Source organism: Anoplophora glabripennis, unplaced genomic scaffold (genome assembly GCF_000390285.2).
Source record: "Anoplophora glabripennis isolate ALB-LARVAE unplaced genomic scaffold, Agla_2.0 scaffold143, whole genome shotgun sequence".
NCBI classification, from domain to species: domain Eukaryota; kingdom Metazoa; phylum Arthropoda; class Insecta; order Coleoptera; family Cerambycidae; genus Anoplophora; species Anoplophora glabripennis.
Window position 1 is genome coordinate 214,690 of NW_019416225.1, and position 14,719 is coordinate 229,408.

The following is a 14,719-nucleotide window of genomic DNA, read 5'->3' on the forward strand; positions in this document are numbered from 1 at the left end:
ACTAAATAAAAAATACTAAATAAAGCGATAGAAGGTGATAAACATAGTTAATTATTCAATGGAAAAGTCACAGTCCAAGATACAGGGATGTAATCAAATGTTATAAGTTGGTATATCTGGGTTTGCATCTAGTTATTTTCTTAGTTATATCTTTGTTGTGGCAACAAAGCTGTCAAAAACAGAAAACCTAACCTAGTTTTTCAGCATTTAAGTTGGAAGCATGATAAACAAATTGAAATTTAATAATAAGAAAAATTTCAAATCACCGAGAATATCTAACGAAGATATTCTTGAGGAATATGAAGAACCAAAAAAATGGTTCGATGAGGTAAGATATTAATATAAATTTTAGGAACTAGTAATCGATGTTATACGTTTCAATTTTAGATCCAGCAGGATGAAAAAAATTTCAGTAAGTCCTCTGAACAAGAACTGATTCAGTTGAAAGATGAAGCAAAAAAGTGCCATGATTCGGAAGTCGCCAATTACAACATTAGTAAGCATTTAAATTTTTTAATATTTGCAATGTTTGACGTTTTATGTCTTCAGAAAACTCAAAAACGAACGCAAACTACCAATGGATGAAGACTGTAATGGCAAAAGGAACTATATCGGATAAAATAGCTGCTCATACAGTTTCAATCCAAGACAATCCATTGTGTAATTTAGAGACGATAAGGAATCTTGTTGGCATGGTTAAAGTTGGGAAGAAGAAAGAATGTACAACTGTAATAGGCATGTTGCTGATACAGTTGTTTTAATTATATTGTAATATTATTTTTTGTCTTCTAGAAATCTTAACGGAACTATTTTTATCTGATCTTTTAAGGCCAGATCAAAAACTAAGAGCTTTCCATCAAAGACCCCTCTCCAAATTAAACGAGATGTCATCTGGCAACGCCGTAACCAGAAGAAAGTTGTTGAGTCTTTGGTACTTTGAGGATCAACTGAAGGAACTTTACGCATCTTATGTGCTTGCCTTAAACTCCGCCGCACATGACAGTGTAGAAAACAATAAAGAAAAAGCTATCACTGCTATGTATAAATTGTTAGCTGGTAATCCAGAACAGGAAAAAGTAAATAGCACAATTTGATCAATTTTTATTTGCTGTAACAGAAATTTCGTCAATAAAAGTGGACAGTAACATGAAATATTTTACAGATTATTGTTTACGGAACATTGTGAGAAAAGCATATTAGTTTTTTCGGTGGTTTGTTTTGTACTTGTTTAGATTCTGTACCATAACGTTCAAATGGTTCTTCATCTTTAGGTCTAACGACAAATATTTCTTTCTTTTTTCCCGCACAAAGACTGGCCACTATCGTTTTTCTTGGTTTGTCTGGGTTAGGTTTGGGATATGTCATATCGGGGGAGGGGTTGCTGTGCCGAGACACTAATATTCTCTTGTGACCTTGGGTCCTATAATTCGGATATATATTTGTACTGTTTTTTCTACGAGTTATCACTATTATTTTTTTCCCTATATTTTCTTGTGGTGACTGCTTATTTTTTTCATTACCGTCAAGAACTTCGTTTTTTACATAGGCACGGGATGAAGCTCTTAAAATGTTGTCGATTTCTTCTTTTTTCAGTCTAAACCATGGGTGTTTCAATTTGTGTACGATTTTATTTTCAAAGTGGTGTTTGAAATTTTGCCAGGTTGCTTTGGTCATATTCAACTTTTCAACTTCTTTCCAAAATTGATCTTTGTGAAGATGCTCATATTTATTGTTCTTTATGATGTATTGCAACAGCTGATTTTCTTCCTCTAAGGAAAATTCACTTTCAAGATTTACCATTTTGACATTTGATATTTCCCAAAGTAGTTTTCCGACATTAAGCAACTTGAAATTTTATTAATTAAAAAGGTTGATTTGTCCAAAGCTAGTTTTTTATTGTAAATTGTTACAGTTTATATTAAAAATGTGTTAGGCCTTACTTATAAAAAACAATTAAAATAATTACAGTATATTAAAATTAACACTAAGAGGATGGACAGTTTGGATATGCGTTTCTTTAAACCTTCATTAGAAATATTACATCTGTCTGTTTTACAGACAATGCATTGCATGATGTCCAGTTCCAATTTCATACAGACACTATAATCCTCGGTGGGTAAACCAACACATCCTCTTTTAACCTTTATATCTCCACTCTCTACAAACAAAATCGGATGAGCTTACTGAAATGTTTGATATTGGTTTTGTTACCTTTGTATATTAATAATAAGCAGCCAAACGTCATCGACTTGCGGTATGATACATCTTCCCAATTTATTAGCCTATTTGAGTACTTACAAGTCACGAATTTGCCCTCACGGGTGCAGGGCTCCTTCACCCCCTCAACGTTATTTATGCAGGCGTAACACTTGAGACTTTTCTTTGAATAAATTAAGGGGGGACTGGGAGTAGGTTCACTCGAGGGACAATCCGAAAAGTTAGATTGTGTGTTGTTAGATTTTGCGGATGATAAAAATGTCAAAATAAGAATAACTGACAGAAATGACATTACTTAACATTTTTATGACAAAATAAATGAGACGTGGGACAAGTAGCTACCACAAGTGTACGGTAAAATTCATGTACAGGGTGTGACATTCAATATTGTCATTGGCATTTTCCTAGAAACTAAAGTACGGTAAAATGATTCTATTTTGGAAACAAACAATTTGGAAAATACATTCTATATTTTATTAACAAAAAATTGCATTTTTTTGTTGTTTTAAAACTGTTTTTATAACGTATCAATAATCACACCAAATTCCGCATTGCTGCACTGCACTGCTGGGCAATTTATCAACTACTTATCTGCTGTGATTTATTGCCCAGTAGCCCAATGCAACTGTGATCGTTTTCCTTTGCCCGCGCTCGCATTCTTCAACTGAGCGTATACTTTTCTATCCCCTCCATGTTTAGTTCGACCAGACCTGGCTAAATAAATATTAATCTGTTGGTTCTTCAATTGATATCAGAAAAACTATACCATTACTCTTTCAGAACTTATTATCGTACGTTGTCAACAAACTTGGAGACCCTTCGCAGAAAGTGGCGTCCAAAGTGATATACTGCCTAACGCAACTCCTTTTCAAACACACAAATATGCAGGGTGTCGTACTGAACGAGATAGAGAAGTTAATGTTTAGGCCCAACATCTCTAGTAGAGCTCAATACTACAGTTTGTGCTTTTTATCGCAGTTTTATTTGAGCCACGAAGCTAGTGATGTGGCAAGGAAGCTAATAGAAGTATATTTTTCGTTTTTCAAAGCTTGTATTAAAAAGGTAAACGTCTGTTGTTACTGTAGCGGAGATGTTTTTATCTCGTCGTTTTTGAATTTTAGGGCGATGTAGACAGTAGGATGATGTCTGCACTTCTGATGGGCCTCAACAGGGCCTATCCCTACGCCAAGATCGAGTTTGAAAAAATCTCTGAACATATAGACACGATGTATAGATTAGTGCACTTAGCGAACTTCAATATAAGTTTACACACCCTTACGTTGTTGTATCAGGTGTCGGATTTTGGAAATAATATAACGGACAGGTGTGTCGCCATCAATTTTTCTAAAACATTCAACGAATTAACTTTCGATGTTTTAAATTTTAGGTTTTATTCCGCTTTGTATAGAAAGCTAGCCGATCCGAGGTTGCTATCGACGACGCACCAGGCCATGTTATTAAACCTTATATACAAAACCCTGCTGAAAGATACGGAACTAAATAGAGTAAAGATGTTTATCAAAAGGTTACTGCAGGTAACATTTCTGCAGACGTCTACTTCTGTATTTTCTTAAACAATGTATTTTTAAGATATCTCTGTTTACACAACCGTGCTTTTCCTGTGGTTTGTTGTACTTGGTGTCACAGATAATCACTAAAAAGAAATCCGTACAAGCCCTCGTCCTTAAAGCAACTTCTATCGATGGTTTGGAAGACGACGACGACGAGGAAAGGTACTGTGACGTTAAAGACGAAACTACTGTCGGCGTTGACGAAGTGGAAGAAATAAAACAGGAAGACGAAGATGTCGAGATTAAGGAAGAAGATGTGAACGATAAGGAGGTGCATTATACTTGCTGCGTTATTTAATTGTGTCTAACAAATACTTTTTAGGGGAAAAGTGAGATTGTAGTGGATCCAAATGCAATCGAAATAAAAGAAGAAGAAGAAGATGTTAAACCAGACAAGGAACTACTAGATGCATCGTTAACTGCAACAGGTAGCTGGTACCACTGCCGAAACACGATAAAAAAGGAAAAATCTCGGTCCGCGATTACCTACAGGCCTCTTTCAAGGAACCCCTTGTACGGTGGCGGCGAATTTTGTGCCTACACGGAACTCTATAGGCTCAAAGATCACTTTCACCCAACCGTAAAATTGTATGCTACCAATATTATAAACGGTGAATCGATCAAATATTCGGGAGATCCTATTAAAGATTTTACTCTAATAAGATTTTTGGATAGATTTGTGTTCAAAAATCCGAAGAAGATCGACGAGAAGCCTGGGTCACACCCTACGTTTGGCATTAGGAAATTATACAAGCCCAAAGGGGTGAAAATGTTATCTGTTAATTCCGCGGGATACTTAAAGGAGAGCCAGCAGAACATTCCGGTAGACGAACTTTTTATGTACTCGTAAGTGAATTGTTTCGTATTTCTTCTTATTTTGGTACACATTTCCCAGAAAATCTGTGCCCGTACTCCCGTATACTTATACAATTATTGTCGCAGTACTCTTGAGTAGTAAAAGTTGCCATCGTTACACGTTCGCATCAAATCGTACTTATTGCTTTCGTATTAGCCGAGTCATTGTACTGAAATAACTAATGTCCTTTTTAGTTATCTACAGAACAAATATCGAGAAAAAGAGCCAAATGAGGAGGACAGTGATTTAGAATCTGTACAAAGCGACGAATTTGAGGAAATGCTAGATAAAATGTCGGGTATTAAAGATGTAGATGAGGATATTGACTATATGGATGAGATCGGTGATACTTTGAAGTCTGATAAAACAAAAGGTGGAATATTTTACCAAATTTTTGAATTATTGGTTTTATGTGTATTTCTTTTTTAGGAAAAGACAAAGAAGACCAAGATGAAGAAGATTTATCTGATGATGGAGATATGGAAGAAGGTTTCGATGATTTAGAAGACGATGATGATGAACTGTCCGATATGGACGACGACGACAAAGGTAACGCATGAATAAAGTCTTATATTTCTTAATAACGATCACTTAATAAATCTGTTTTAGATCTTATTGGCGACTTGGAAGATGACGACGAGGAAGACATAGATTTCATCGAGGATGATAATAAGCCTAATAAAGGCAAGAAAAATAAATACAAAGACAAGGACAATGTTATGTCATTGTTTGCTTCTGCTGAGGAATTCGCAACGCTTTTGGACGATGAAGGTAGCTCTAAAATTAAACCGGGTAGTTCCAATGTTTACGCTAACAAAGATAATGCAAGTAAGTATATTTAGCTTTTTTTTAAAATAATGAGCCCTTAATGATTTTTTTTAAATTTCATTTGATTTTTTTATTTTTTTAAGATGTAAAACAACTGGCCTGGGAAGATAAGAGGAACCGGTGGTTGAAAGGTTTCAACAAGGCAGTAGGAGCAAGTGGTGGGAAGAAATTTGATGGTAATAAAAACATCGGAAAGAAAAGGCCAAACCAAAACAAATCTGCAAATAAGAAGAAAAAGATGAAAAAAATAAAGTGAATGAAAAATACTAATTGTAAATACTTTATTGTAACTTTTTAATTATTCATGAATGTTTTTATTATATTTTATGATAGGAAATATGTATGTATAGGTATTTCTTTGTGAAAATAAAAGTTTATGATATATTGCCAGATTTACTTCCTTAAAACATGGCGGTGTTGGTTGTTTATTTGTATAAGCTGTTTTTGGTAGTTCGTGAATTTATGACTACATTTAATTACTGTTTCATCTAGAGTACGGATTGTCGAATTAGAGTGGAACTCTGGAGATCCCCACAACTTCTCTACAATAACATTACTACAAAATTATTATTATATTACTTAATTAAAACTAGTATTTATAAATATATTTATATAATCAGTACAGAATGTGTTCGAAAATTTTCTAGGTGTGGGGGTTCCACAATAAAATTGAAATGTTAGCCTGGCTCCGCAAGTCATAAAAGTTTGAAGACCGCTGAATTAGAGGAATATTGAGAAGAAGAAGAAGATGAACAATATTTTTGTTTATTGGGTTGGTAGCATAAACCACCAGTTACCAGTTGGTAATCTGTAAAGTGTCAAAATAAATCATCAAAAAGTCAAAAACTGTCAATTTCTCATTAAAATTGTAAATTTGCCAATATCACAAGATTATTTTTATTATTTTTTATACACAGTTTTTGAATCATGGTTTGTGACAAGTGCCAGAAGAAATGTGGCAAAGTGATTACTCCAGATCCCTGGAAAAGTGGAGCGAGGAACACGACCGAGTCGGGTGGTAGAAAAATAAATGAAAACAAGGCCCTCACTGCATCCAAAAACAGATTTAACCCGTACACTACTAAATTTGAGACGTGCAGGTACGAAAGTGCTCGAAGTACCGTAAGTTTATTTTAATTTATGGTAAAATTCTTTTTAGGATCTGCAGACAAAAAGTTCACCAAGTGGGATCACATTATTGCCAGTCGTGTGCTTACAAAAAAGGGATATGTGCGATGTGTGGTAAAAAGATTATAAGTACAAAGAACTATCGACAGTCTGCTGCGTAGTTAATGGCATTTTTTACTCGAGGTAATCGGAAGTTTAGATAATTTAAGGTACAGATGAATTTGTCCGTTTGGAAAATGGAAGAATTTTATTGTTCTACGTAAAATTTCATTATTATTTAAATGATTTTGCAACTATTCCATTACAGAAAAGAATAGCTACGGAACTATATGTTTTTTCAGTTAATGTTTATTAAGATATCTTGTGTATATATTGTAAATAGCTTAAGGTGATCGATTCTGTAGATGTATATGTATGGTAACTTTACAGAGAAAAATAAAAATTTAGTATAAATTGTTTATTAAAATTTATTTTGTTAGAAAATATATACAATGTTATTAACCCTTAAAATGTATAGAACCAATCATAACAATGCTTAAATCATATAAAATATGTATTTATTATTACACTATGTACAAATCGTCAACAATAAACTATGAATAAATCTCGGTATATAAAAATTGTGCTCCATTAATTCACAAAATTATACATTTTAAATAATTGATTAATATAATATATAGAAATTTTTTAACAATAATATATTTTATTTGAGCATAACATATCCTCCAGATATCGTAACACAGTACATCACAATTAACGGTGATTTTCTAATATATCTAATATTTATCTTGCTTGTTTTCTGTCACCATCACATTTGTAACGTTGGACGGATTGAACACCCACTGTTTGAAGCTGCTTTCCATATTACCATTGGTCGACACTTGTACAACGTTTCCCTCGCTCGTTTCTATTCTTCTCGGCGCTATAGGAGGCCGACTGCTGCTCAAAGTTGGCAATCCTGATGGAATCTTGGAGTTGCTACGTATCGAAGTTACCGTAACATTTTTACTGGGCGATTTCATTTGATATTTCGAGGTAGTATAGGGAGTGGAGGTAACAGAGGATGACATCAATTCCAATAAGGCCTTGTCATGTTCCATATCCAAATTCCTGGAATCCCTTCTTTCGGGCGACATCGGAGGAGTTTTCATAGTCGTCGCTATTGGTATTCGTGATTTTGGCGCGACGTCGGGTTTATTTGGTTTCGGCGGTTTTTCAAAATTCGACCGTAGGATTTCGATTTGTGATTGTCGTTTTTCGGGTACTTTCACCGCTTCATAACTAGAGGTGGTAAATCTCATTTCGGGTAATTTTTTCAGTTGCTCCTCTGCAATCTCTTGGATTTTATGCAACTCCGTCTCGTCCACCTTCTCGTTAAGTATGATGCTTGTTGGTTCTTCCTTTATAAACTCTTCCAAGTTCTTGTCGAAGTCCTGAATGTTGTTTTCGAAACGTTCCAATTTGGATTCGAAATTTTTTACATAGTTTTCAAATTCGCTATCTAGATTTCTACTGCTGCTTTCGCTTGAAGTATCGGGTGTTATTTCGATTTCGGAAATATTAGTTCGTGTGTTACTTGGTGTTAATACTTGTATTTCTGTAATGTATGTTAAAGTTGAATTGCTCTTGGAGCTGTTACTGCTGTCGGTACTTTTATCGGCAGCAGCCACGATGCTTTCTGGAGATTCCGTCACAGTTGAAAACTTATTTTCGGTTACTTCCACCACATCTTTAGGAATTTCAACAGTCAACGATGTAGGACTTCTAATTGTAACGTCGTTATTTAAAGTACTTATAGCTTCTGCCAACGTAACGTTCTTTATCAAATCTGGTGTTGAAATAGTTATTTTGCTATCATTTTTCACTTCCTTATCTGTTGTAACGGTACTATCTAGCGCAGTTGTATACAGTTCACTGGGTTCGTTTATGCTCAGTTCCAAGCTATGTAGTTCCGTGTCTCCATTTGCGACGTTAGTCACATTTACGTTGCTGACGTGCTTTAGAGAATCCTCAGATTTGGCATCGTCAGATTTAGGGAGCCTTTCCAAACTGCCTTGGGAGTGTCTCGATACTTTTATATCATCGGAAATATTGGTATCGTAAGGTTTGACGGAATAAGTATAGTCGTCTTGACTACTATTCAACTGTTCTGTATACAAAAAGTTTTGAGTGACGTCTAACAAGTTCGGTTGGGTGGGTCTGGTGTTGTAAGTTACAACGGTCTTAGTTTCGTCGGTGTTATTTGTGCTCAACACCGGTTTTTTCAGTGCCTCTTCTTTTTGGTTCTTTACCATTGAGTTGAGTAGTGGTATTTTAGAAAGCACCTCTTCCGAACGATTGACCAAAGTTGTGGAACTGTGTCCGGCAGGTCTGATGTTTACCTAAGGAGAAAAACGTATTTAGAATATAGCCGTAATTCATTTGTATCGATGTTACATTATCTTAAGACGATTGGTCAAAAAGTGCTGCAATATGAAATTTTGCAAATGTAAATTGTAAATTACTTAGCAATTTTTTATCGTTATTAATTTATTCCATCCGTTTAATTTGAATGTACCAGAAAAATACATTGACAAAAACTTTATGGAAAATACAAAGAAAAAAATTTTCTGAGTAAAAACATATTATTATCATTGTATTAATTAAAAAAAAGAGTGGAAAATGCTTTATAATTTTAAACAGACAAAAAACGGTAATAGAAATATTAATAGAGAAAACAAACAGCATTTTATTTAACTGCAGCGCCATCTAGCGACGCACTGGAATTTTTTTTCAGCATTAATGCGTTTAAAAATTTATAGATGGCGCCATAATATTATTAATGTTGCATCTTTTTTTACATTACAAACAGAGAACCATCTATTAATAGTTTCCTGAGCTAAAACATATAATTCCACTCCAAGAGAGTAGATGGCGCTGACAATAATTTATAGATGTCAATTCAGTGACTTTATTTATAGAGAAACACAACCCCTTATTTGTTTTCTCTATGAGTATATTTTTTAACAGTTATTATAAAATTCAAAATATATCTCGGCTTACTTCTTCAACTTTGCCTGAAAATCTAGGTTCCTGATTAACCACATCTATTTCTAAAGATGGAGGCGGAGAAGTATTGACAATATTTTCTGTTATTGCTGTATTCCATTCGTCATTTAAAACTTTTTCAAGTGTTTCAGGTACTTTTTCTGCTGCTTCTTCTGGTACTGAAGGTGGAGGTATTACTGGCAGATCTTCAGGTACTCTTTGTCTCGTATTCACTTTCTCTGGCCCTTTTGAATTAAGCTGAATGCTTGAAAAAGCAATTTTGGCTTCTTCCTTATACTCTGGTGTAGGGATATCAAAAACAGCTACGGGTTTCAGTTGTCTTCTTTTGACGCCTGTGTCCGTCGTTTCCGTATTTTCAAGTGTAATTTTTTCTGGCACGTTAGTCTTATAATCAGTGTGTCCAACTGAAGGTGGGGAAATTCTATCCTGTGCAGTTGGTACTTGTTGCCTTTTGTCGTATCTCTTAACAGGCTCACTCTTTTTCTCGTTTAATTCTAGTTCAATCTGTTTTCCTTTATCTGCTCGAAGAACGTGAGCAGTACCATTAGCAGTCTGCTCGTTTTCAAAGCTTGGCCAAATTTGATTCTTAATTTTTTTTTCAGTCTTCGTATTCTGTATTTCGGCGATTTCTGGTGGTATCTCAATTTCTAGCGATTCCCTTTTTATCTCATTAATTTTGTTAACAAGGGCGTCAAACTCAGGGGATTTATCACCAAAACTAAATTTAAAATTGTCTAGCGACGTGTTATCTTCAGAACTGGTGACACCTTCATCCTCTTGGTTAAATTTTAGGATGGCATCCTCAAGATTGCCCCATTCCGTGGATTTCTTCAGTCTGTTTCTTTGGAAAGTGGTCAAGCCGTCTAGAATCAAAGACAAACGCGGCTCTTTGTCTATCATAACTTTCCCAAACAAGTCCTCATCAGACTGCATGTCTTCAATAAGTCCCCCTTTACGCTTTCTCGACAGGCTGGGTATACCTGTGTCGGTTATGTCTAAACTTTGAGCTCTTTCCAATGTCCCAGAACTAGTCTTCCTGCTCTTATGGAGCTTTGTGAGGTCTCCAGTGCTGGCTGTTCTTCTGTTTTGTCTTTCTTCTTCCTCAGTTTGATGAATAGTGATGTCACTAGAGTTCAGCTCTATTGTATTGACTGAAGACTGATTATCTGTTTCTACATCTGAGTCCGAATTATAATCCTTAATTTCTTCTCTGACATCCGACTCTTGTTTTTCCGCACCCTCTTCTCTTCTATTTGATTTAAAGAGGGATTCTTCTGCATCCTCGTTAATTAGTTTTATTTCATCAAATATGGCTTTGCTTAAGCTGTCTTTAGTTTTCATTTCTGCTGGAGGAGATGGTGCCTTTTCCTTCCTTTTAGGAGTCTTGGAATCATCTTCTTCCTTGAAATCCTCCGAATTTCTTCTGTTCTTTCTAGCTGCCACAGCTGCGTTGAACATGTGGTTAGGAATTTCTTGGGGAATTCCGTGCTCATCCCTTTTAATTCCAGATCCATTCAAGCTGTTTCTTTCAAAGCTTTGGGCTTTCTCTGGAGTTTCTTCTGGTTTCTTTTCTCGTTTCTTCACCGGCGGTGCTTGTCTCTTTAATTCATCCACTTCGTCGATGCCCACAGGTTCTGTTTCAGAATTTTTCTCAATGTTCATGTTGTTCTCATTTTGCTCGAGGATTTTTGGACTCTTTTGTTGTTGTTCCAAAGGCAACACCCTTATTCCAAATTTGTGATGTTTGTTTTCAGTTTTCTGGGTCTCAATCTCCACCCTTTGAGATTTACTGTCTTTAGCTTTCAAATTATGTTGATGATCAGCTAATATTCTTTGCTCTAGCTGTGACTTAAGTTGTTCAGGGGTTAGGTGTTTCGCTGGCGCTTTTTTCGCATTGGGATGAGCTTGTCTGGGTGATTTGGACTCTTTTCTCTCCAATGTCGTCATGTTGCTTCTTGATTTTTGTAAACTTGAATAGTTGGAACTTAAGGAGCCATTGAAATCATCTCCAAATAGTTTCTTCTTTGATGATTTTTCAACCTGAAATTAATACAAATTATTGGAAATGTTAATGTATTTACTTGAATAAACTTACGTGGTACAAATCAGCACAAGATGAACTTCTATAAACTGGATGACTTGGTTGGCCTCCTTGTCCTGGTGTGTTGTGGATTAATTTACCACCTTTGGCTTCTATCATGACCTCATATGGACTGGCGTAGCTCAAAATTGTTAGAGCATCTTCATAAACCATGTGTTCGAAGCTAATTGTTACACTGTTTATCCTATCACCTAAAAAATAATAGGAGGAAGCTCTTAAAGATGATAACATTTTGTCTTTAGGGATATTTCAGCTCACAATTTATGTATAAAGATAAAGGGTTTTTTTAAAAAAAAATGCATTTCAACATTTTTATTACTTATTTCATACTAGTTAAAAAATAATTACCTGGGTTAAGTTTCCCCGATTCAAATGCCGGGCCCCTATGCAGTATATCTTTGATAAAAATGCCCTCTTTCATGTTGCCGCAAATGTTGAAACCTAAACCGGTGAAATCGTGACTCCTCAGTGCGACAACTTTAACTTCATTTGCCTGTAAATACTTTTATTGAATTACACAAGTCAAAAAATTAATCAGTGTGAATTTAATTGCGACACTATTTTCCAAAAAGTAGTTTTGACTTTCAAGGACTACTTTCGAGATAACCTCGGGCGAAAGGATTATACTTACTTCCAAAGCCGTGTCGTCTACAGTTTTCCTCTTTTCTGATTTGGTAGTTAGAGCTGACAAGGGAGACCACTGATTCCATTTTGATTTGGTGTTCTCCAATTTAGTACTTTCTAAGGATTTGGAAACTGGTAACAGACTGGTATCTGGAAGAGGAAAAACGATGTTGAAAACAAATTATGCAGGTGTGGCAAGACAATAAATGTGAAAATACCTTTGAGTGGAATCATTAAACAGATAAAACATTCCGTAGGATAACATTTTAACGGACAAAAACGCATTAAAGGGAAACCTTCCTAATCGTGAATCATTAGATGGCGCTTAATTATTCAAAATGCCTTTCAAAGGCCATGTCGGATTATGGAGTAGTTTTTTTTTATTATACTTTCGACCTCTCGTGCTTATTAGTTATTAATCTTTTTAAAGCTCATAAATATTTAGTAGTCTTAAAATCTAACCCAATGAAAAATTTTAATCTGTCTACTATATGACGATCAAACCGTGAAAAAGGCTTTACGTATGGTGATAATTTGAAAGTTTGTCACAATACATTAAATACAATACAAATTATTTATCAGTATCACGTGGGTGTAGTTCAACCTCAAAACAATTACAACAATGCTCGCGCCTAACCTACCCGCATTCGAAGAATCATACAGAGGAATTCATTAAATTTACGACAATGGGATCTTCTTAACGAAATCCTATAATAGTTAATCTCAGATTTCAAAACGGTCATTACCGTGCTTAGTAATTAAAGCGTAGCTTTTAAAACCAATGATTAAAGGCTTAGGTATGTTAAGTCCGAGAAAGTTATAAATGGCGTGGTTACCGATATCTTATAAAATATGGCCTATACACCAGGAAAATTAGCGAAAATAAAAGAGAAACTCGAAAAAAGTCCTATCCGCGAGATTATTGTAAAATTGTCTAAAGGAACATAACACAAGACATCTCTCATCTCGCGAGTCAAAAACATTTATTAGCTAACTTTTATATCTAAACAAATAAGTGAGGAAAACAGTTTTTTCACGAATGTAAAAATCATTGCATTACCATGGAAAATACTTTACAGCACTATACTTTCTCTAAACTGACAGATAAATAGTTCATTTTTAAATATGCAACAATTTATTTTTTATTGTTTTTGATAATTCTTCAAAATATGCCAATAATATTATTACTGCTATCCAGCAGGCTGCCAATATATTCATTATAATTATTGTTTATATCACAAGAGGCACAACGTTAAATATATAAGCCAGGTTATCGAAACTAACTAAACGTGGTCGTGTGGCTCAGAGCGTTACGCGTTGTCCTACTACTCTAAGGGTTCGGGGTTCGATCCCTGATGAGGTATGGTTTTTTTTCAAATAATATAATATTTCGAATGTAATTTTCTATCGTCCACATTTCAAAACAAATATTTCCGCACCAGTTGCTGGTCGCGAAGTGAATAATTTCTCACAGTGTTGCCAAATATCTGCTGATTCGAAGCGCGCTAAATTGCTTGTTAAATTCTGCCAGAAAATCGTGAAATATAAAATACAGATAAATACGTATAGGCTCTCTAGCAAATTAAATTTTTACTCGAAAAAATCTCTCATCTCGTGAGTCAAAAACTTTTATTAGCTAACTTTTCCAATTAAACAAATAAGTGAGGAAAACAGATTTTTCACTTTGCAGGGAAAACCATCAATTTTAGCGAAATGTGACTCTCAGACAGCTTGTAGGGAGTAAAATTATCTACAAAATGAGACTTGTTAAACTAAAATCGGTTAATAAACAAAAACATGATTGCAAAAAAACAAGAAAAGTGCCCATTTTTTAATTTGTTTATAACTATCGTTATTTATCGTTAAAATTTTATAAAACCTATGACAAGTTGAGGGTTTTGTCATACTTCAAAAGTGTGCCAAAAGTGGGCGCTGTTGGTGCTTGTTTATCACGGAGGCTCCAAAAGTTATGAACTTTAAGCTTATGTACAGGCGTTAATTTTCAATCAAACATGATTCTGAAGCATTGTAATCTTAAAGACGCAATTAAGCGACCTATTAAAAAATATCACCGTTTTTTTGACATTAACATTCTCAAATTGTGCATTAAAAAACCATGGTTTTTCGCTTATAAACAATTTGAATAACATTGTTGCTATTTATGCCATCTCACCGAAAATAGATGCAATAGATAGCTGGCAAAAAAATACAGTTTTAAAATAAAAAAAGTACCCTCTACGACCAACAGGAGCCAAGATAAGAATTTTTTTTAAAAAATTCGTAGCGCAATTGTTTATAAATATTAAGACATGAATTTTTCGCAAAATAAAGTTTACGACGTAAACT

The 14,719-nt window shown here is 34.7% G+C and overlaps 3 protein-coding genes across 4 annotated transcripts in view; 2 read left to right on the forward strand and 1 right to left on the reverse strand.

The window, feature by feature from the left end:
• Nucleotides 1–190: 190 nt before the first annotated feature.
• On the forward strand, nt 191–5,731 carry LOC108909407 (CCAAT/enhancer-binding protein zeta). Its single transcript, XM_018713741.2, has 13 exons — nt 191–328; nt 388–496; nt 550–735; nt 793–1,076; nt 2,998–3,279; nt 3,339–3,541; nt 3,605–3,752; nt 3,808–4,059; nt 4,111–4,634; nt 4,839–5,017; nt 5,074–5,193; nt 5,254–5,472; nt 5,556–5,731. The coding sequence occupies exons 1-13, from the start codon at nt 221–223 to the stop codon at nt 5,726–5,728; spliced, it is 2,787 nt and encodes a 928-aa protein (XP_018569257.1). The 5' UTR covers nt 191–220; the 3' UTR covers nt 5,729–5,731.
• Nucleotides 5,732–6,299: 568 nt separating this feature from the next.
• Nucleotides 6,300–7,291, forward strand: LOC108909393 (cysteine-rich PDZ-binding protein). The gene is made up of 2 exons (XM_018713720.1): nt 6,300–6,572; nt 6,632–7,291. Exons 1-2 carry the CDS (start codon nt 6,400–6,402, stop codon nt 6,759–6,761), a joined length of 303 nt encoding a protein of 100 aa, XP_018569236.1. The 5' UTR covers nt 6,300–6,399; the 3' UTR covers nt 6,762–7,291.
• Nucleotides 7,292–7,358: 67 nt separating this feature from the next.
• Nucleotides 7,359–14,719, reverse strand: part of LOC108909392 (muscle M-line assembly protein unc-89-like) — a 48,503-nt gene continuing 41,142 nt past the window's right edge. The window contains exons 4-8 of one of the 2 annotated variants that reach the window (XM_018713719.1): nt 12,381–12,523; nt 12,098–12,242; nt 11,744–11,940; nt 9,643–11,688; nt 7,359–8,981 (exon numbers count right to left, since the gene is read on the reverse strand). In XM_018713719.1, the coding sequence (XP_018569235.1) occupies nt 7,377–8,981; nt 9,643–11,688; nt 11,744–11,940; nt 12,098–12,242; nt 12,381–12,523 (4,136 nt within the window). In that variant the 3' untranslated portion in view covers nt 7,359–7,376. Of the gene's footprint in view, nt 8,982–9,642; nt 11,689–11,743; nt 11,941–12,097; nt 12,252–12,380; nt 12,524–14,719 lie in introns of both variants that reach the window. The other variant, XM_018713718.1, reaches the window with a different exon arrangement.

Coding starts and splice junctions, on each gene's coding strand:
- LOC108909407 (XM_018713741.2), top strand. CDS start 221: ATGATAAACAAATTGAAATTTAATAATAAGAAAAATTTCAAATCACCG. Junction 736..792: donor AGAATGTACAACTGTAATAG/GCATGTTGCTGA, acceptor TTTGTCTTCTAG/AAATCTTAACGGAACTATTT. Junction 5,473..5,555: donor CGCTAACAAAGATAATGCAA/GTAAGTATATTT, acceptor TATTTTTTTAAG/ATGTAAAACAACTGGCCTGG.
- LOC108909393 (XM_018713720.1), top strand. CDS start 6,400: ATGGTTTGTGACAAGTGCCAGAAGAAATGTGGCAAAGTGATTACTCCA. Junction 6,573..6,631: donor ACTAAATTTGAGACGTGCAG/GTACGAAAGTGC, acceptor AATTCTTTTTAG/GATCTGCAGACAAAAAGTTC.